The sequence below is a fragment of the Marmota marmota genome, unplaced genomic scaffold (genome assembly GCF_001458135.2).
Source record: "Marmota marmota marmota unplaced genomic scaffold, marMar, whole genome shotgun sequence".
NCBI classification, from domain to species: domain Eukaryota; kingdom Metazoa; phylum Chordata; class Mammalia; order Rodentia; family Sciuridae; genus Marmota; species Marmota marmota.
In genome coordinates this window covers 517962-539651 of record NW_026000076.1, presented here as the reverse complement: position 1 = coordinate 539651, position 21690 = coordinate 517962, and the positions used below count along the sequence as shown (strand labels likewise).

The following is a 21690-nucleotide window of genomic DNA, read 5'->3' as shown; positions in this document are numbered from 1 at the left end:
AGATAAGCAAATAATAGGTAGATGTATTCATAATGAACCTCTAACTTACGGAATGCAGTGTTTGAGGGAGGAAAATATTATGGGAGGGTTATAAAGATTGACAGGTACAGAGACTCCATGCACTGTAATCCATTGCATTGGGAAGACATTTTTAAGCAAGGAGTTTGTTAAATTACAGGCAGAGAAAGGATGTGTTGCATAGGTTTTGCAAAATCAGAAGACCTTAACCATAAAAGTATGTTCTATGTAATTAGAGCCTTGGTTACCTAGAGAATTAAAAGACTATTGCTGAATTATAAATATCCTTCCTTGGATGTCTTTTCAGCCAAATATGGAGGTTTAGTACTTTCAAGTACAGGTAGTATATTCTGTATTTGTTTACTGTGAGGTTTATATGGATTGAGGAAGAGTCCCTGTCTTGAAACTTGGGGGCAGGGATATTGTTAGACTGTTTTTATATCTAATAGTATATTTGGAAGTTTATTTTACATGGTATACCTTTTTTTAAAATTGATTTCAGTTTTAAGAAGGATGTGACTTGCATAAATCTCAGAGAAATGGTGGGTAATCCCTTCATCCATGACCTATAGAAAAGAAGAAAAAAATGTTCTATTTCTTCAAAATAATTAATTGATTCATTTATTGCCCTTACTCTTTTCACAAGGGATTTTCAGGCTATGGCTTAGGTAATTATTGTTGAAAAATAATAAAGAGCTATCTCAAGAAAAATGTGGGCAGCAGAAGATTCCTGATTGAAAAGGGTAAAGAAATAGAAAGATGAGATACCTGCCTTCATGTTCAAACTGTCAGGCCACTTGTGGCATTGTTAATCCACTGTAGTTTTAAACTTAAGCACTTTCATTAACATCTGAATCTATTACATTTGTGTAAAAGAAACCAATTAATTTTTGAGTTCCATCTCTAGGAAGGTACACACCCCAGGTCAGCTAGTGACTGACCACAAACATATTGCAGCTGTATGGCTTCAAGAAAAACACTTCCAGACAAGAGGATGCAGACCAGAAAATAAGATTATTGCCTTAAAGAATCTGAGTGTGCACTATTGAGGTTCTCTTAACATAGAACTTCAAAAGCGCCTCATAATGCAATTGAATTATGTCTCTAGGAACAAACATCTCACAAATGTTACATCTTTTCCATGAGTGAAAATAACCCCAATTCACTACTTCCACTTTGACCCATTCAGATATCCTCTATGAATTTCTCAGCAGGACAAGTTATAGAACAACTACTGAAGACAGTTCATGGAGTTTGAATGAATAATTATGACACTATATCTTGGGGGTAACAGACTTCAAAGAGAAAGCTACAAAATTAGATTGCAGATTATGTCCCTGAAACTTAAATGCTTGATATACCACTAAAGAGCTTCCAGAATATAGAAGGCATTAGTACATCAATTTTTTAAGGGGTTGACAGGAAGCACTTTGAAATGACTCATTTTGACACTGGTGAGCATAAGCTTTACATCTCCTTTGGTGGATGCATAAACATAACTAGAATTAACATGCCAGTAAGATGCTCTAGAGTAATTACACTTTGCTTTGCAGCATAGTTTTCCAAGACCTTACTAATAGAGATGGAAGAGTTAAACCTGAGTAAATATCCTTCCATCACATAGAAGCCCAAAGCTTCCTCTGTTATTTTGAACCACTACTGAAGTAAAAAAAAAAAAAAAAAGAGGCTAAAAAACGAGTCAGATCTTGAGAAAAAAGTAAACAACAACAAAAAAAAATAAATAAAAATAAAAATAAAACAACCAAAAAACCAGACCAACTAGCTGGGTCTAATGCTGACAGGCACATTTTAAACTGCCTTTTAAAAAGTTATTCAGGCAGTTCTAAATTGCTATTCTTAATGGGTATGAGATACTAAGAAACTTAATTGGGACACTGAGGAGAAAGTTTCATTTGGAACAGAGGGGACTGAAATCAACTTAGCTTGAATTATGGCAGGAAAATAGCATCATGGTCTGGGTACAACCTAGGTTATATAGACAGGTGGAACTACTCAAGTAACATCTGTGCCATTACTGTTTGGCTAATTCTGGCCCATGTTACTTCTCATGTCCTCAGTGTCTTCATATATACTAGAAATCATGTAATATAAATGTAAATACACATATGGTCATATGTAATAAAATTGTTGTTTTTCTCTTAAAATAGAGAATATATAATCAGGTTGTAGCATCATGTCTGAGGTGAAGTAGACACACAGTGTGTTGTTTCTTTTCCTGTCTTATAACTGCCCTTGACCTGATTCTTTGACTTTCAGGATTCTTTGACTTTAAGGCCAAACTTGAGAGATCAGTCCTGACAAGGCCTAGCTTGGGTGTTCTCTTTATTCAGCAAAAGCCACTTTCTCCCCAGTTTTCAGAAATGGTTTGGGTACCAAGTTTTCCTGAATGGATCTGTATTAATGGACATGAATAGGGAGAGTGGAGTGCCATATTGTTTGTGCAGTAAATACGGCAATCATTTGTGAAGCACTTAGAATAAAGCTAAATTCTTTACATGCACCATCTTGTTGAGTCTGTAAAGATTCTCTTTAAGACAGAGGTTGTTTTTATCCAGGTTTCAAAGAATAAACAGAAACTCATAAATTTTAAACAGCTTTGCCCATGTTTACAAAGCAAAGTGGAGGCAGAGCTGATGTTCTTCACAAATAACTGTCTCTCAAGGTGGTGAAAGAATATTCACACAGGCAAAGTTACTTTCTCTTGTTTCTTTACTTAGGAAAATGACATTCAGGAGGCTAAGGGAGGTTGAGGCAGACAGATTTCTTGAGCCCAGGAATTATTTTCAGCCTAGGATATGTAACAAGACCCTATTTCAAAATAAAACAAACAAACAAATAAAGAAACAAATAACAGAAAGACATATGTAGTGGGAGAGAGCACATTGATGGAGGGGAAACAATTTCCTCTAGAAAAAGACTAGCCTCCTCAGCTTAATTTGTGCACCACTGATAGTCTCTAAGCACAGAGAGTTGGTGAACAGCATACACTCCCTGCTGGCTTACTAGTTAGCAGCTAGGTACCCCTCCTTAAGTGCCCATGGCTAGGGAAGGAGTGGGGAGGAACTCTGGGGTCCAATTGCAGTTTCAGGGTATACCTAATTATGTTCCCCGCTCTAGGTCCAAGTGTTCAGTCACTAAAATCACGTAATCTTGTCCCAGTTCACCACCAACCTTGATGGTAAACAAAACATTAAGTTAGGGACTAGAATTTTTCTTACTTTTGGTTTAGCTACTGATTGTTTGCTGATACAGTATTTCATTGAGGACAATCCTGTTACCTGATAGTTTGAAAGATACGTGATGATTTTCTGTAGAGCAGGTCATTTTAGGAACTAGTTGGGTAATTCAGTTTTATACTATTCAATCTAGAAAAAAGAAAGGGAAGGTTGTAGAAGGAACTCTCAGACAAGGTATCCAAGGTTTTATTATTTATTAGATTAAACAGCAAAACAGGCAAGCAGGAATGGTCCACCGAAAAAATATTTTCTCTTACCTTTAAAATTTCAAACCGCTCTCCAAGTGTTGGCTGCATCACTTACAGTGGGAACTGTAGATAGCATACCTAGAACTAGTAAATGATCTTTTAAGCTTAAAAACCCAATATTATATGTGATAGGGCTGAATGTCTGGGTGGCTCAAGAATTTCCTCTATGCTAAGCTTTATAATGATCCCTCTGTGCTCAGACTCACAATTTTGTTTTCATAAGTCAATCTGTTCCAAGACCAGTTAGTTCAGTATATGAAATACATAATAAATTACCTTTTAAGCTAAAAGATACAAATTCTTAATATAAACTAAATAGGAAAGATATACTTTTTCATTTAAACATTATTTTATGACCTACTTTTTATTACTGATTTTTATTACTAATACCTATGAAAGTATAAGAGTTATGATTGACCTATATGAAAAGATATTTTACAGGGCTCTACAGATACAAACACTGATATCTCATGTTCATTTGCACATGCACACATGCACATAATTCTGAAAAACTGGCATATATAAACACACATGGAGTGAGAATATCATCTGTTAGCATAAAACAGTGGTATCTGAAACATTACATATTCAGAATATTTTAATATCAAAAAATTGAAATTATTTTCCATAGAAATATTTTTAATAAATTTATTTTTTAATTGTAGCAGATACTTATATTCAAGATTTCTATTCTATCTTATGCTCCATGTGAAAGTTATATGACTCATTTGATATTCTTACTTTGAAATATGCATAGTTTATTTCCTTTCCCATAAACTTCAACATCACTAGGAAATACAACATCACAACATTTCTGCATTGCATGTACCAAAATAGTAGCTATAGATTTTTTCCCCTTTTCTAGATTGCAAAGTGAGATAGTCTGCTCAAAAAACACTCCAAACCCTGCCAAGTGAGATGAGCTGGCAAGTTCCTCCTCTCTTCGAGTCACACTGCACAAAGTCTGACGCAAAAGAAAAAATAAATGAAGCTAAGTTTTTGGAGATAGAGTTAAATGAGGACATTTCTGCAGATACCAAGTATTGGACATAGAACCTACTATGAAGGAATTCTATTCTATTCTATTCTACTCCATTCTGTTCTATTCTATTCTACTTCATTCCATTCCTAGGTACCATCACTATTTTGTTGTGTCTTCAAGACCAAGTGACATAAAACGTTCATTGTCCTTGTTTGTTCTAACAGAAAAAAAGAAAATAGTTGGCTTTTACCAACTCATGAGAATTTAAATAATAATAAAAATAACAATGATGATGATAAAGGACAATCAAATTTCAATTATGTGACTGACCCTGTGGATATGTCATCTTAAGTCTCAAAAACTACTAAACCAAAAAGATATTATTATCTTTATTTTTTAAGTTAGAAAATTGCAGCTCAGAGCATTAAACATCTTTAACCAGGGACACATTGCAATTCAGTGACCAAGCCAGTACTGGAATACTTGTCCATCTGGCCCTTGAATCATGATTGCACCTTGCTGAATCACAGGTGCTTCCAGTGAAAATGCTAAAATTAGTGATGAGGGGCGGAGAGACTCACCTCTTCCGTGAGTTGGCTAGCTTCATACTTAAAGGAATTCTGGTTGAGGGCTTAGTCAGAGTTGTGGCATGGAATTTTTCTCTACATTCAGCTACTGAATTTGGCTTTATTAGTGCTGCTTCCCACTTAATGGTAACTGATTCACTTCTAGCATAGATGTTTTGTAAGCACAATGACTATCCAATTAAAAGAAGTTTTCTTCTGGCAAAGCCAAATGGCACCCATGAGTCTTCTCAGGAGATTAATGAGGAGCTATGGGTGAGGTGGAAGGAAAGAATTGGAACTGAAAAAAAGTTTAGGAAAGTAGACTCATATAGATCTATGAGAATGGTAGAAGCATGGAGTATGGAATCTCAAGGAGATGAAGTAGAGAGAGGCTGGCCAAGCAGGGTTAAGAGAAAAGGTATGAGAAAACTGAAAGCAGGAGTGAAGGGCACATGAGTTTATTGGAGATCCAATCTGTAAGCAAATCATGGAGACCCTTCTAGCATTCAGACTGTCTAAGCTGGGTTATTACCTAAAAAGCATTTGAGGGCCATTTTTTGCTTTTTAGGCTAGGAATGTATTATAAATATTTCTCACAGAAAACAGATTTCCTCTCAACATACATGTATGTACAGCATGGGCTATTTCTCAAGCAAGCTCGCCTTAAAACAAAAATGAGGGAATGTCTTCATGTATTCTTTAAAACTCAAATTACATAATTAAGTCAAATAAAATTGTATAGTACAAGAGCACCTGGTCTGACTGTTTCTTTTATCATATATAAGAAAATTGTGGCTTGAAAAGTTTAAGTTACCTAAATTATGTACTATGGAATAAAACCTGGTCTCCTGACTCCTGTTCTAGTGCTCTTTCCTAATTATTACTATTTCTAGAATTCCTCATATTAGAAAGTTTCCCTCTGGATTATAACATTTAAAATTCAGGTCATTGAACTAGCTGGTTGTGCTAACTTCTAAGCACATTTTATGACATCACATTGCACTAAACAACATGTTAAAGCAAGTATGAATGAGTCTTCTTTTTTTCCCCCAAATTTTAGACTTTTTAAAAAGCATGGTTACAGCTAAAGATAAGAACATTCAAAATTATATTTTTTCATCTCATTGCCAGAATCATTTCAGTTACTTCCTTTGATATGAGGACTCCAACGGATAGAAAAGAGGAAATTTTGGAAGAAATAAGAATAAAATTTACATCAATAGCTTTGAAGTTTGGAAGAAATAAGAATAAAATTTACATCAATAGCTTTGAAGTTTCTGTTATACTTTAGTGTAATTTTTCCACATACATCATCTCATTGGATTCTTTAAATACAAATTAAGAGTTTGACTCTTTTTTTTAACAAAATCAAGTAACTGTCACTTAGGAAAGTCCAAGAATTTTCTTAAAACCCAACTGTTTCCCTTCTTCCGCCTTGGTCACAAGAAAAAAAATTAGGTTTGTATGTGAACTGTGATATCATTTAATTATGAGCATCATAAATATATCAGATTTATAAGGTTTCTTATAGGACAGATTAGCTGAGAAATGTACTTCCAGAGAACTGAGACTGGAGTAATTTCCTAATGGTCAAGAGGATTTTGGAATATGGATGGATGCCAAGGACAGAAGTACTAATTTTGACATAATTAATGTTGAGGTGTTTTTTCTGCTAGTAATTAAACTCTGAACCAATTGCCACATAGGTACTTTACTGTTTGGTTGTTTTTAATCAGAAAATAATGTCAATCAACATAAAGGAGTATAATTGCTTTCTTATTTGCAGTGACAAGAGGGCTTCTGTCTATGCTAAAACTAACAGATTATTAGTATTAAGCATAAGTTAGAGAGAAGGGAATAGAGGTAATTAAAACCAAGGCTATTTGTGGAAAAGATATTGTCTGGGAATGGAAACAATATAATGCTCTCACCAAAAGCCTTTGCTATATGATTGCTTAGGAGTAAACTTACATTTCATAAAGCCACAGGCATGATTCAGAATGGTCCAAAAGAGACCAAATTAGAGTAAGTGTCCTCCAATATAAGGGGTGTTTAAATAAAATTTCAGGGAATAATCTATTTTGTACTTTCATAACAGTTTATTTTTCCATTGAATAAATATTGATTGCTTATGATATGCCTTTTGGTTAAAGTAATGGAAACAATATAGAACTGCTACTGCATACTTCTTAGTCTGTAGTAGAATTTCAAAAAATTTTCACTAAATGTATGGAATACAATGGGACTGATAATAGAAACATATTTTTTTTGTTTTCTTTCAGCTTGTGGAGATGTTTTTATTTGTAAAGTGTTGATGAGTGTCCCATCAGAGACATTGGTTGCCTCGTGGACTAATGAACAACTGAGGAGTGAATCACTGTTCACAGTCTATATGAGCCCTCAGTTGTAGATTATAATTGTGCTTAGTTTTATGACATAGGATATACTTCTGGATTGTCTGAGATTTATGACCTAAAAAAACATTATTTAACAAAGAATTTACAGTTTTAATTTTCATAGAAAACTATTTTAGTTACATAAGGCACATATACTAGCATTTTTTCATGCCATACACAAAAGATGTGTATGTTTACATACACATAGATTATACATATTTTATTTGGACTACTTATTAACTTTGTGGTCTTAGGCAAGTAGCTCACTTTCTCCAAGCTTGTCTAAATATTGTCATTAAGTTAGAGTTTTTAGGACACTTTGATTATATATGAGTTATATACTATGGCTAACAATTTCTAAAGCAAAGTCAAGTGACTAATAAATGACTTTTTTTCTTTCCCATTTACTGACATGTATCCTTCATTTTATTTGAACTTTGCCTGTGATTTCAGATATTACTCGATTCTGTGGAACAGCATTGGGTTTCCTGATTTTCCTCCCTTTTGTATCACACATTTAGATATATTTTATACAATGTGCATGTAATGATGGAGCAATTCATTATAATGTATAAATACATTAACAACAACAACTCCTTACTAGACTGTCCATTTTTCCTTGATAGAGGTGCACATACACTCACAAAATGGAGACCACTTGCCTTAGATATTATTATTTGACCTAGTAAGTAAAGGAAAATTCACATTTACTAAGTATCCTTATACCTACTAGTCTAAAACTCTTCTCCAAGTCCTTGCTCCAAGGATTTGGATGCCAATACTACAGGTAAGACCCTGCTATTCTCACCTTTCTAGAATCCTGTGACACTGTATATAAACTTTTCAGCGACAGGATCTCTCCAGTGTCAATCACATCTTGCCACACCTCAATTTAGACATTTGTGAAATAAATAATATTATTCTTTCCAGAAAATGATGAATGAGTAAAAGGTATTTGAGTCTTTGAGAATAAGTGACCTCTTTTAGGATATTATTGTGCAATGCACTGAAATATTTTCCTTAAAGCAGCTAAACCTCAAAGAATCAGTGTGTTCTTTACCCTTTAGGTGATGATCTGGAAATTCTTGTGTTATAACAACTGATATTTGACTGTTTAAAACATGGAGAATGTTCAATTGTGAAGATTTGGGCATAAATAATAAGCCTTTTTCATAGGAAAATCTTATTAAAAGGATGGGCAGCAATCCATACTTACTATAAAAAAATGAACTTTTGAAAACTTTTCCACTCAAAGACCTCATTTAGTTTCTAGTTTCCAGTTAAATTTTACATGTATGAAGAAAAATTATTTGATGATGATAGATTATCAAATCTTAGGCTAGGTAGTGATTTCTTTGTTACTTCTGGCTATGTTTTAGGATTCCTCATATAACTCATTTTCAAACTCTAGCCTCTGGAGTGATACAAATAGTGAGGAGCAGATAGTGGCTTTCTAAATAAAATTGTGATGTATTAATTGTTGTGTTGGTTAAGAAATCTAGCAATTTAATTAATGAAAATGTGGAAGATAGATCCTGGACTAAACTTCTGCTTCAGACTTGGCCTTGGCTTAGTCTCTGGCTGACCTTGAAGGTTAGTGTTCTCTTCAGTCCTAATCAGAAACAGAGGAAGAAATCTAAGACTTTAGTTCCCAGATGTTGGTTCTAACATAACCAAGAAGGGCCTGGTGAATTGCCTCCTCAAAGATGCCTGTTCAATGGAGATGCAGAATACTTGAAGAATTACCCATTCTGAAGTTCTCAGTCTGATTCAATGAGCTTTGTTGTTGCTTCCCAACCACCCCTTTACTTTCCTATGATTATGGAGTTAGTGCAGAAGAGTAGAGGTCAAGGGAGCAATAGGCATCTCATAGGAAATGACCCCAGGAAGCCAAAGAGCTGTACCTCCGTTCTACCTTCTTTTCCAACATTGTCTCTTCATTTTTCAGGCCATGTTAAAAGTCACTACTAGGATAGCAATTTCCAATCTAGGCAAAATCTGTTTAACAAGACAGAGAGTCAGAAACTGACTTTGGAAGTGAAGCTGGATTTTCCTTTCTCCAAGAGCAATACAGGACCTCTTAGTTCCACATATCAGCTGGTTAAGTTGCCAAAGCTTGGCATATAAGTGGGGGCAAAATGAACCTAATGGATGGCTAACCATTGAAGAGAGTAGAAGGGTTGATTAGCAAACTTCATCATCCATAGTACTATTTATATATCCCTCAGCTCAATGGCCTTTCCATTCTATTAGGCCAGTCTGCTACAAATCTGTGCATACTATGAGATGAAAATCTGTTTCCCAAAGGGTTAAAAAATGTTATGTGTGTTTACTCCTGATTCAGTGCACTTACCTTTCCTAGTGATTGTGTTAGTTAACAATGCAACAATACTTAGATTTATTCTTTTAAGCCTTAAAATGTTTGTCAGAGGTATTTGTATCCTATGTTACTTTATATTTGATTTGAATATATTGTTCATGTGACTTCTTGATGCATTTCATAGTGAAGCACATACTCCCAATCCTACTTAATTTAGTTAATTTAATCACAGCTTTATGGTGCTGGAAAATAAAAAATAAAATGGAAGTTATTAATGTTCCACATTAACAGTCCACCTTCACTATCACTTTTATGTTCACCACCCCCTTTCAAAGGCAACCTTAAAGTAAATAAGGCCTTCAGTAGAATTTGAATTTTTTTAATTTTGAAAGCGGGTATGTAATGCACTTAAGTATGCAGAAGACAAATTTGGAGAGAGACCCCATGATAATGTATTGGGTTCTCATCCCCACATTTAGATTAGAAATCTCTTCTCTGGTTGGGTGTGGTGGCACACTCCTATAATCCCAGCTCAGGAGGCTGAGACAGGAGAATCATGAGTTCAAAGGCAGCCTCAGCAAAATAAATCACTAAGCAACTCAGTGAGATCCTGTCTCTAAATAAAATACAAAATAGGGCTGGGGATGTGGCTCAGTGGTTGAGTGCCTCTGAGTTCAATCTTGGTACCCACCCCCTCCCCCCAAAAAAGAAATCTATTCTCTGGATAATTAATAGGTTAAATAAGAATCTATCAGATACATAGTATAAACTCAATAAACATTTGTTAAATAAAATGGTCAATTACTGCATAACAAAATAACTTTTATAGTACTTAAGCAAAATGGTTTAATGATAAAATTGATCTTAATTATAGTAAGCAATATGAAAAAAAATTCAAAACACTTATAATACTTAAGTAATATGTAACTTTAGAACTCAGAATCATAAGTTTGTTTTTCTTATGTTGTATCTCAAGTACAGAATTTTTAATTGCATCCCATTTACCTGATATTATCATATTACAATAACAATTTTTCTCTCTCAACTTCTGTTTTGTTTGATATTAAGAAATACTTAAAGTTTCCCAAAGATACTATTTGTTTCCTTTCTAAGGTTGTTTAGGTATACATCTGTATGTTTTCCCTATATGAAAAAGTAAACCATATCTAATCTGAGAATATGAAAATCTTACTTTTTAAAGAAGACGTCAAAAAATACATGCACAATATCACTCAGCAGAAATTTAGAATGGCATTCACAGTATATAAGACAAAGTGGTCTTTGTATTTATTTTTGCTATTTCTCAATGTCTTAGGGAAGGCATAGGTCAGTGGCAGAAGTTTCTAGGAAGAGGCAGTAAGTATAATAATCACCAGTTTGAACTCAGGAACCAGATTCATTGAGTTTGTAATCCAGCTAACAAGCTGTATAGACTTCCACAAGTCATGCACTTTCTCTATGCCTTCATCTGTAAGGAAAGTGGCAATAATAATAACAGTATATTCATTAAAGAGATGTGGTGAAGAGTGTATGAATTCAGATATGTAAAGTCCTTTAAATAGTACTTGGAAAAATACATTAAATTACTACTAGTACTGTATTTTTAAAAGTCAGCTATATTATAAGCAGGAAGAGAAATTACATCTAGAAAAAAGGATTTAAAAGCAATTACTTTCGACACTTGAAATACAGGTCCCCAGCCTCAGGTCTTAATCTCTAATTTGGTTTAAAGAACAAAATGCTTTCCAACACAATGCACATACTTCAGTGTCTAATTATGTAAGAAGAACAAATCTTCAGTACCTGGGGTTCAGGCTGATGATTACAAAACCTATTACTCCAAGCCTAATGCTAGATCAATACTCAGGTAATAAAACATCCACTTATCATTATTTTAGACTTTACTGTTAAATAAGTGAGTGACTGTAGCTAATATTTTTAGAGCTGTAAAGATGTAGTTCATATTCAGATGCTAAGACATAGAAGAACAGATTTTTCTCATTAGAGCTAGCATATTTATTAGGTCTGGTTGCCATTCTCTATTAATTACTATTGCTATTTGAAAAACTTATTTTTTTTTATTTTTAATACTGTCAAAATCACTATACTTCCAGACATTCAAAGCAGAAGGGGTGTGTGTGTGTGTGTGTGTGTGTGGTAGAATTACATAGAGCTTTTATTAACAAGGGGACTTTTTAAAACTATTATTATAAGAACTTCCTAAACATTTGGCATCTCTGTTCAAATCATTCACACATAAATTTATTCTATACTGAGGTCATCTAATATGTCAGGAATAAAAAGATGAATAAGATCATTTCCCTGCTCTCAAAGACCTCATTGTTGAATAGGAAAAAACAGTAAGTAATCAACTGCCATTCAATATGATGATTACTCTGATCAAGACATTTATTTGCAGGATATTTCAGTGCATCAGACAAGGTGGCCCAGAGGAAGGACTGACAGCAGGAAAACCTGAAGTGTTTTCAATTGCTGGTATTTTATATTAGAAGTAATTCCCTAGGGAAGATAAAATAAGACCACATCCAAAATATCATTAAAGGCTCTTAAAATATAAGCCCTCCAAAAAATAAAAACTAAGACTGACTTTAGAGAAACTGCACAAAGAAGAACCTGCAAGACCACAGAAAACCCTATCAGTAAGATTGTGATTTGAAGGAGCCTGCACCCTTCATTTAATGCCACTTAAACCCCTTGCACACATGGCCATCCCGTGCCGTCTGTCCTTTAAGCTGGCATTCCCATTTAAGCCTGGGGCTATCCTTTCCTGAAAAGCAGTAGACTAGTGCCAGATGGCGACATGTGACAAAGCATCAGCGGGATGTAATGGGGCACACGCTTCCAGGAACTTAGACCAGATTTCAATTACTGGCCTTGTCACTTAAGAGTGAGACACGCTGCTGAATGCATCTTGGGCAGGGTCTTTGTCTTGTAAGTTATGTTAAATTACCCAAGGAAGTTGCTCCCTATATTCTCCTCTTAGTAAATCAATGTGAAATGAGCTCTAGAAAGAATAGATCTTAGATTTGAGCAGAAGAAGCGATTTTTGTTTAGTTGACGAGGAGAAAGTGAACAGCAAAAGTGTTTTTAAAAGAGTAAGAATTAAGAGCAATAGGGGGGTTCTTCTTCAATCTACAGGTATCCCTGACAGGACTACCTTACCACTTGGGAATCAAAACCATTCTACCAGCAAAGGGGGGAAAGTAGGTTGAGACCCATGAGTGAAGCAGTTTGGAGCATGTTTCTTGGGCTCAGGCACCTAGCAGGAAGCTGGTGCTCTCATTTACTGTCTTTGTGAATACTGTGCATTTTATGTAATCCACCTCTGCCTCAGTTTTCTCATCTGTAAATTGGGAATTCTAATAGACACTTAGACGTTATAAGGTACAAACAGAACAGCAATCTGTTCAATTCTTAACAGCAATCTGTTCAATTTAGCATATTACTTGACACCTAATTCCTTAACACAGGCTATGTATTTGTAAGTAATTATCCATGTTTTTAGGTTCTTTTATAGTAACTTCTTGATTTCCTTCAATTAAATTTGGTAAATATTTAGTGGATACCTAAATCATTCAAAGAATTGTCTGAATTATTTTCAAATACCTGACCTTAGGACTGGGATGAGTCATATATAAAATAACTGTAATCAAAAACAGACTAACAGTTTCTTCAATAAAGGTACATAGGAAGTACATGAAGTAGAGTCCTCAATTCTGAATGGAGAGTAGAGATTTCAGGGAGAAAAAAATATGAAAGAGTAAGAATTTTTATGAGAAAGTATGGCAAATGCTATAATTTTATTTTTTCTTTATGGCTGAATAAAACTCCATTGTGTATGTATACCACATTTTCTTGATCCATTCATCCATTGATGGATACCTAGGCAGGTTCCATAGTTTGGCAATTGTGAATGATGCTACTATAAACAGGAGTATGCATGTATCACTGTAGTAAGATGATTAAATTCTACAGGATAAATACCAGAAAGTGGTATAGCTGGGTCTTACTGTGGTTCCATGCCTATTCTTTTGAGGAGACTCCATACTGATTTCCATAGTCATCATACTGATTTACAGTGCCAGCAACAGTGTAAAAGTGTTCCTTTTAATTTGTATCTACATGTGTCTTTTTATGTATGAAAAATAATTTAGCTTTCTAGACCTAAATAACATCAGTATGTTTTTATAACCTGTTTTTGAGATCTGAATGTTCTACAATGAGGTCAAATATTATTTGATAAACCATAAATCTTTATATTATATTTTTAGTACTATTATTGCTAATATTTGAAGGAAACATTTATTTATTGGCTACAAGGCAAAAAAAAATATACTACAGAATGTCACTAAAGACTGTACTGCAAGAAATGGAAAATCACCTAATTTTAGTATGTTGACCACAGACAATCATCTTCCTGGCCATGGTCCTTAATAAAATTGCTTTGATCTGCTAATATTTCTTCCAATTTGAATTTCAATACCCTGTATTACTTTTTAATTTCTTTCATTTTTTAAAAATTTTAAGATATTATCAAGATTGGTTCCAGGACTCTCATTTTAAATTTATTATTAATATAAAAATATTCCTTTGAACAATTTGAATAATTAAATTCTTTGACTTCTTGTGACATTATTCATGTTGAAATGAAGCTAATTTAACTTTGAAATTTCTTGGGCAATTAATAGTGAGGACACTACTGCTTAAATCATCCTGTACCAGTGACTTGAGCTTTCTACCTCCATTTGGCTTCAAAATGGTGTTTCACTCTCTTGTTGGAAACTCTGCTTAAATAACCAAGAGGTATCTCAATTGCAGTATTTCCAAAACAGAACTATAGATTCCTTCTTCCTGGCATTTTCTCAGGCTTTCCCATCCCAGGAAATGACACTGCTTGTCCAATTGCTTACATCCCCAATCCTTCAAATCAACCTTTATTGTTAACTCTTCTTCAATGATCACTTTATAAAGTCCTTTCATTTCTATGTCCAAAATTAAATCCAAGACCTGCAAATCTCCCTACATCTCCCATTCTATAGTAAAAGCTATCTCATCTTTTGCCTGGATTTCTGGATCTGCCATGCATCCGCTGGAATGTAGCTCCAATCACCCAGGGAGTCTTCCTAGCTTGGTTTATTGCTTTAGTCCTTACACTTGGAAAAGTGCTAGCACTTACAAGGTATTCAATAAATATTTATTGAGTTTTGAAGAGCCTTCTAAATTCACTCTGCTTCTACTTTTAGACCCCAGTAGTCTATGCTCAATTCAATAGTCAGAGTGATCTTCACAGAAGCGATTCAGGTCTTATGACATCTCTGCTTCAACCCTCTAAAATGTTTCCAATCTTCCTTTGAATAAAATCCTAGTCCCTACCTTGGACTTCAGTTCTCTGCAAGGGCTAGTCTCAAGTCTACCTGTCTGACTTCATCTTAGATCATTGCTTCTGTTTGATTATGTTTTTTTTTTTTTTTTCCTTACCGGATTCACACATGGTTAGTTTTTTCTTGCACATTCAAGTCTTTGCTTCAATGGCAGCTACTAAGTCAAGTCTTCCTTGATCTAAAATAAGAATCCAGGCACTGAATGACCACATTCCTCTTCTTTAGAAAATGCATTTTTCCTGATGCTATTTTTTTTAACTTCCTTCTTCAACTAGAATGGAGATATTCAGGAAAAAGAGAACTTTGTTTTTATCCTGACCATATTCCCAGGCTCTAAAACAAGGCGTCATACCAGTAGGCTCTCAACAGATGTGTGGAAAGGATAAATAAGCAAATGAGCCATCAGTGCCCTATGTTAACTGGCCCTCTGTGATTGTGAACCCATCAGCTGAAGAGGCACTTATATGACCCTGAATTCACCATGGCCATGTAAAAGGTAAAGAATGGAACTGATTTGTGTTCCTCCTGTTTAAGCACAAAGGGAACACTCCCAAATGAGAAGTAAAGCTTGCCCTGATTATCACCATGCTGAAACCAAGTAGGATGCCTGACCTAGAAAAAATGACATGGTAGATTCCATAAATATTTCACTAAAATGGATACACTTTGTAGATTTGTCTTCTAAAAATTGGCATCAGAAAAATCAATATTATATACCAAATGTGATTTTTAAAATACCTTTCTTTTATCTGTTCTATCCTCTGAAAGTTCTACTTTCTTTTTTGAAAAATTGCTCTATTATTTTCACTCATACGTTTCTTAGCATATGATTGTTATAAGAATCAGTCTTTTCATTTTGAAAACCACTTTTCTAATCTTCAAGTATTTTCTCTATTCTGTATGGCTACAGAAAAAAAAACTTGATTCACATGTTTTTCTTAGCTACATCATGACAAAAGAATAAAATTCCTAATGCTTGTCTATATATGCCTTTAATAATCTCTGAATCTCCTGTTCAAAATCTTAAGTGCAATCAAAATAAGTCTAGGTAATCTTATTATGTGTATTTCAATTCTACATTTATGCCAAAATAGCACATACTGTTTGTTAAATTTCTTACACTCAAAAGAAATTTCTGTTGCTAAAAATTTCCAAAAAAATGAAATATACCTTTAAAGTAAGCATATTAGAAATACACATTGTCAATTAACTTGTTGTGGTTGGGTAGTAAAAAACACAGTATTGAAGCACAATTAAATAAAATTATGCATTTTTCAAATACTGTAAATATTTTTTCCCAAATAACTCTTTCTTCAAAACAAATCAATGTAGGAGACAAAGAGTAAAAGATGCTTGTAAAAAAATCAGAGGAATAAATGCCAAAAGGGAAGAAAATGATTCTGTTTTGAAAACAAATGCAGGTTTTGATTCATGCTTCTCAGAACTATAGAAGATATTAATACATGAGCAGAAAATTATATATCTAGAAAAATTTGCAGCTTTAAGAAGATTAATGTCTAAAAGGACTAAGATGAATAAATATTAGTGTTAGAAATTATTTTCCTTCACATGCTATTTTTAGATGCATTCATATATATTTGGAAGTCTCTATGATATGTATTATTATTGACAGTGCAGAAATAATCAAGATTAGACCCCTGCCTTAGGAGAGTTTAGTTTGGGAAGCAGAGCAAAGGTCAGACCTAATTAATAGTAGATAACTGTAATAAAAAGCAGTGTATAAAATTTTCCTGAAAAGAAGTGGGGAATTAGAGCTAAAAAAATTTATTCCCAGAAAGGATTATCAAGAAAGACATTATGAGAAAGGTGATTAATAACAAGTATTTTTTCAATATTTATAACAAGGATAATAATGTTAACATTTAAACAGTTTTATACAGTAATTGGACCCTTATCCATGGGGGACACATCCTAAAAATTTCCAAGGATGCCTGAAACTGCTTATATATCACCACATTTTAGATATACTTCATTTTTTCTAGTACATACATACTTATAATAAGGTTTAATTTGTCATTTAGTTGCTAAGAAATTAACAATACTAATAATAAAACAAAGCAATTATAACAACATAGTGTAAAAAATTATTTAAAACTTATGCATTGCTTATTTCTTAAACAATTTTCACCTAAGATTTTCAAGCTACAGGTAACCAAACCACAGAAAATATTCCAAAATATTCCCACAGATAAATAGACTACTGCAAACTACTCTATTCCAGATGTGTTGAATTTTGTTTGCAATACCTCATTTCATCTTTTCAACTGTCCTGTGGTGATGGGTACTATCAATGTATCAATTTCATAGATGAGAAAACTGAAATGTAAGGAAAAGTTTCCAAGGTTATGCTGGTAATAAAAGGGAAAGAGCTGGTGATAGAACTTCATGCTGTGTTGAAAGTCATATGATTCCATTGGTTCTGCTACAGTTGTTAAATTCTAAGTGTTCTTTACCACTTATACACATATATACACACAAGCACACACATGCATACATGCTTGTGTATGAGCGCGCGCACGCGCGCGCACACACACACACACACACTAGAAAATATCATTTTCATTCCTTGGCTATATCTTTGGCACAATTAAGCAGGTTCTAAAGTAGTTATCCACAAAGTGCAAAGGTAAATCTGTATCTACTAAGGAAAACTTATTTTCTTTTCTGATTTGTTATGTTGGTAAAATTCTGTTCCCCTTTCTTCAAAAGAAATCTAATTCACTTTACTGGGGGCATGTGCATTAGAAATGACATGGTCAAATATCATTTGGGTGATCACGGAAAATCTCATATTTGATTCCCACTTGCAAAATACATGTAGAAAACCCAAAAAGGCATCCAGGGAAGAGGGAAAAAAGTGAATCATGGAATTTGGTATAAAAGTGAAATATTTAACATTCAGATTAATAGAAAAATGCTTGCTAATTTATAGAAACCATATATTTAAAGTAATGTCTGTTTATAGTAAGTGATATGTATTTTTATGTAATTTTTTATTTATATATGACAGCAGAATGCATTACAATTCTTATTACACATATAGAGCCAATTTTTCATATCTCTGGTTGTATACATAATATATTCTCACCAATTTGTGGCTTCATACCTGTCCTTTGGATAATAATGATCATCACATTTAACCATCATTAATTACCCCATGCCCCCTCCCTTCCCCTCCCACCCTTCTGCCCTATTCTCAATTCCTCCCATGCTCTAGCTCCCTGTCCCACTGTGAATCAGCCTCCTTATACCAAAGAAAACATTCAGCATTTGTTTTGGGGGGATTGGGTAATTTCACTTAGCATTATCTTCTCTAACTCCATCCATTTACCTGCAAATCCCATGATTTTATTCTCTTTTAATGCTGAGTAATATTACATTGTGTATATATGCCACATTGTTTTAATCCATTCATCTATTGAAGGGCATCTAGGTTGGTTCCACAGCTTAGCTATTGTGAATTGTGCTGCTATAAACATTAATGTGGCTCTGTCCCTATAGTATTCTGTTTTTAAGTCCTTTGGGTATAGACCCGAGGAGTGGGACAGCTGGGTCAAATGGTGGTTCCATTTCCAATTTTCCAAGAAACCTCCATACTGCTTTCCACATTGGCTGCACCAATTTGCAGTCCCACCAGCAGTGTATGAGTGTACCTTTTCCCCCACATCCTCACCAACACTTATTGTTGTTTGTATGCATAATAGCTGCCATTCTGACTAAAGTGAGATGAAATCTTAGAGTGGTTTTTATTTGTATTTCTCTAATTGCTAGAGATGATGAAATTTTTTAATGTATTTGTTGACTGATTGTGCATCATCTTCTAAGAAGTGTCTGTTCAGGTCCTTGGCCCATTTATTGATTGGGTTATTTGTTTCTTTGGTGTTTAGCTTTTTGAGTTCTTTATATACCCTAGTGATTAGTGCTCTATCTGATGTGAGAGGGGTAAAGATTTGCTCCCAAGATGTAGTGTGTCTATTCACCTCACAGATTGTTTGTTTTGCGGAGAAGAAGCTTTTTAGTTTGAATCCATCCCATTTATTGATTCTTGATTTTAATTCTTGTGTTACAGGAGTCTTATTAAGGAAGTTGGGGCCTAATCCCACATGAATGTGATATATATTTTTAACTAAAGTTTTCAAATAGAAAGTCTTAAGCTAAACAGTACCCCCATTATTGATGATAGTTGTGTTTCATTATCTTAACCCTCTATTCCTATTTTAAATACAGAATAGTGGCCAAGACATAAGAATTTGGAACTAGAATTCATGGGTTCAAAATTCTCCTCTACCACTTACTACAGATGATTGCTAAATACCTGCCATAGCACCTATTTCTTTCACAGTAGAAAATTTTAAATTAACTGAGCTTATTACTAATGAATCAAATTAATGCAAATTATATCATATATAATAAGTGCCATACGGAATATTTGTTAAATTAAAACTAAAATATATTTATGGGGATTTATGTGAAAATTTCAATCACTAGTGTGTACCATGAAGTGCTGATTTATTGGTTAATACCCAAAGCATCTATTCTTATATATTTCAGGAGAGGAGGAATGATTAGATATTTGTAGAGATCAAATGATCATGAATAAGACAAAATAGACATGTTTTGGCATACTGTTCTCTGGAAATCACCCATCTGAAAAACAAAAAGACAATGCCAGATTAATCATCATACATTACTCATTTTTCCAACAAACCTAATGCTTGCCTCATTACTAAGAGACCTCTTAGGAATAAAAGGAATAATGCCAATCTTGTTAATTTATTTTTAAAAAACCAAATGCTGAATGTTTAATAAGTTTTTTTTATAAAACACCTTTGCTATATATATGGCTCAGTAAATATCCTCTCTTCCGCAAGTAGCAAAGCCTTAAATGAAACAATTCTTTCAATGCTATGAAAGTTTGAATTTTCAGGTTCTGAAAGGTCTGACATTAGGCAAAGCATTTACAATATTTTCTCTTTAGCTGAGAGCAGGCCTCTCACCACACTTATGCTCCTTGATGGCCAGTCCTATGTTGTGTTTATTATATTATAGCTAGCACCTGCAGAGTGCCTGGCACACTATAGGGGTTAAAGGAATAATTTAAAAATTCTACACAAACTCTAGAAAATACATTGTGTTTAGTTTGTACATAGATGAAGAGTGAATTAGGCTTTCAGTTAAACAATGGGTAATTTTTAGTGTGTTTGTCCCATGAAATAATTGAAAGATAATTTTACTAAAAATCATTCGTTGCTATCTGAAGTTTTTATTTCAGGGTGACCTGTACTATTATTTGCTAATTCTATTAAGTCTAACCTAATTATTGAAATAAATTAAAGCTTATATTTCATTCAATTAGTTGTTTATCAATAAATATTTATTGCTTCATTAAATTATTAAACAATGTATTAAATGCCTACCCTGTGCCAGGAAAAATTCTATGCACTGGGAACTCAATAACAAATAATACTGATAGATTCTTATTTTGTGTAGCACTTATTTTAGTGAGATATTAGGAAATCTAGGGGGAAAAGTAAGTTAAATATTAAATTAACAAGGAAGTTTCTATAAGGATAAGTGGCAGGGGGAAAATCAAATAAGATGATAGAGGATTGAATCAAAGACTGCTCTAGATTGAGAGGCATGACATCATTAAATGATGAAAAGAAGCCTACTATACAAAGTGTCAGGCAAAGAACATGAAAGAAAGCAGGAATCACAAGTGCAAAGGACCTGAGCATGAATGAATTGGACTGTCACAGGACAAAACTGAAGACTAGTTTGATCATAATGGGCAAGGAGTCGGGGAGTGATGAGATTGTAGTACAAGAAGAATAAGCAATGAAAGTAAGGGTAAAACAAGCAGAAACTTGCATTCCCTGGTATGGCATTTGGATTTTTATCCAATAGAATGGGAACCACTAGAGTGCTTAAGATAGGGAGTAATACAAGCTACATATTTTTAGAAGAACTTTTGGGATGCTGTGTGGAAAATGAATGGGTGGAATGGGAGACAAAGAATGGGCAAGGAACACCAATTAGAAGATGAGAGACAAGAAGCTCATAGCAGGCTGGTGGCAAACATGGATGAACTAGGGATATATTTTGAAAGTGGAAACTATAGAACTCATGAATCATTTAATTCTACACCAAACAGGTGTGATGAGAGAAGAGGAGAAACCCACCTCTTTCCTATCTCAAGATGTACTGATTATCTGTATGTCTTGTATGTAAGACTAAATTGACCTTCTATGTCCTTCATTCTCAGTTGCCTTTATTGGCATCCTCTGTGGTTAGCCTCTATTTCCTTGAGCTCACGGATGTCTTCAAACCTGTACACTCTGGATTCAGCTGCTATGACCGGAGTCTTAGCATGCCATATATTGAACCAACCCAGGAGGCAATTCCATTCCTCATGTTGCTTAGCTTGGCTTTTGCTGGACCTGCAATTACGGTAAGAATCCCCCTCCCCCTCCTCCCCCC

At 34.1% G+C, this 21690-nt stretch overlaps 1 protein-coding gene and 1 long non-coding RNA gene across 2 annotated transcripts in view; one reads left to right on the top strand and one right to left on the bottom strand.

The window, feature by feature from the left end:
• Nucleotides 1-21690, top strand: part of Plppr4 (phospholipid phosphatase related 4) — a 41868-nt gene that overhangs the window by 1178 nt on the left and 19000 nt on the right. The window contains exon 2 of the mRNA XM_015500841.2: nucleotides 21476-21661. Coding sequence (XP_015356327.1) covers nucleotides 21476-21661 — 186 coding nt within the window. The remainder of the gene's footprint in view (nucleotides 1-21475; nucleotides 21662-21690) is intronic.
• LOC125620111 overlaps nucleotides 1-21690 on the bottom strand; it is a 62108-nt gene that overhangs the window by 34284 nt on the left and 6134 nt on the right. The window lies entirely within an intron of this gene.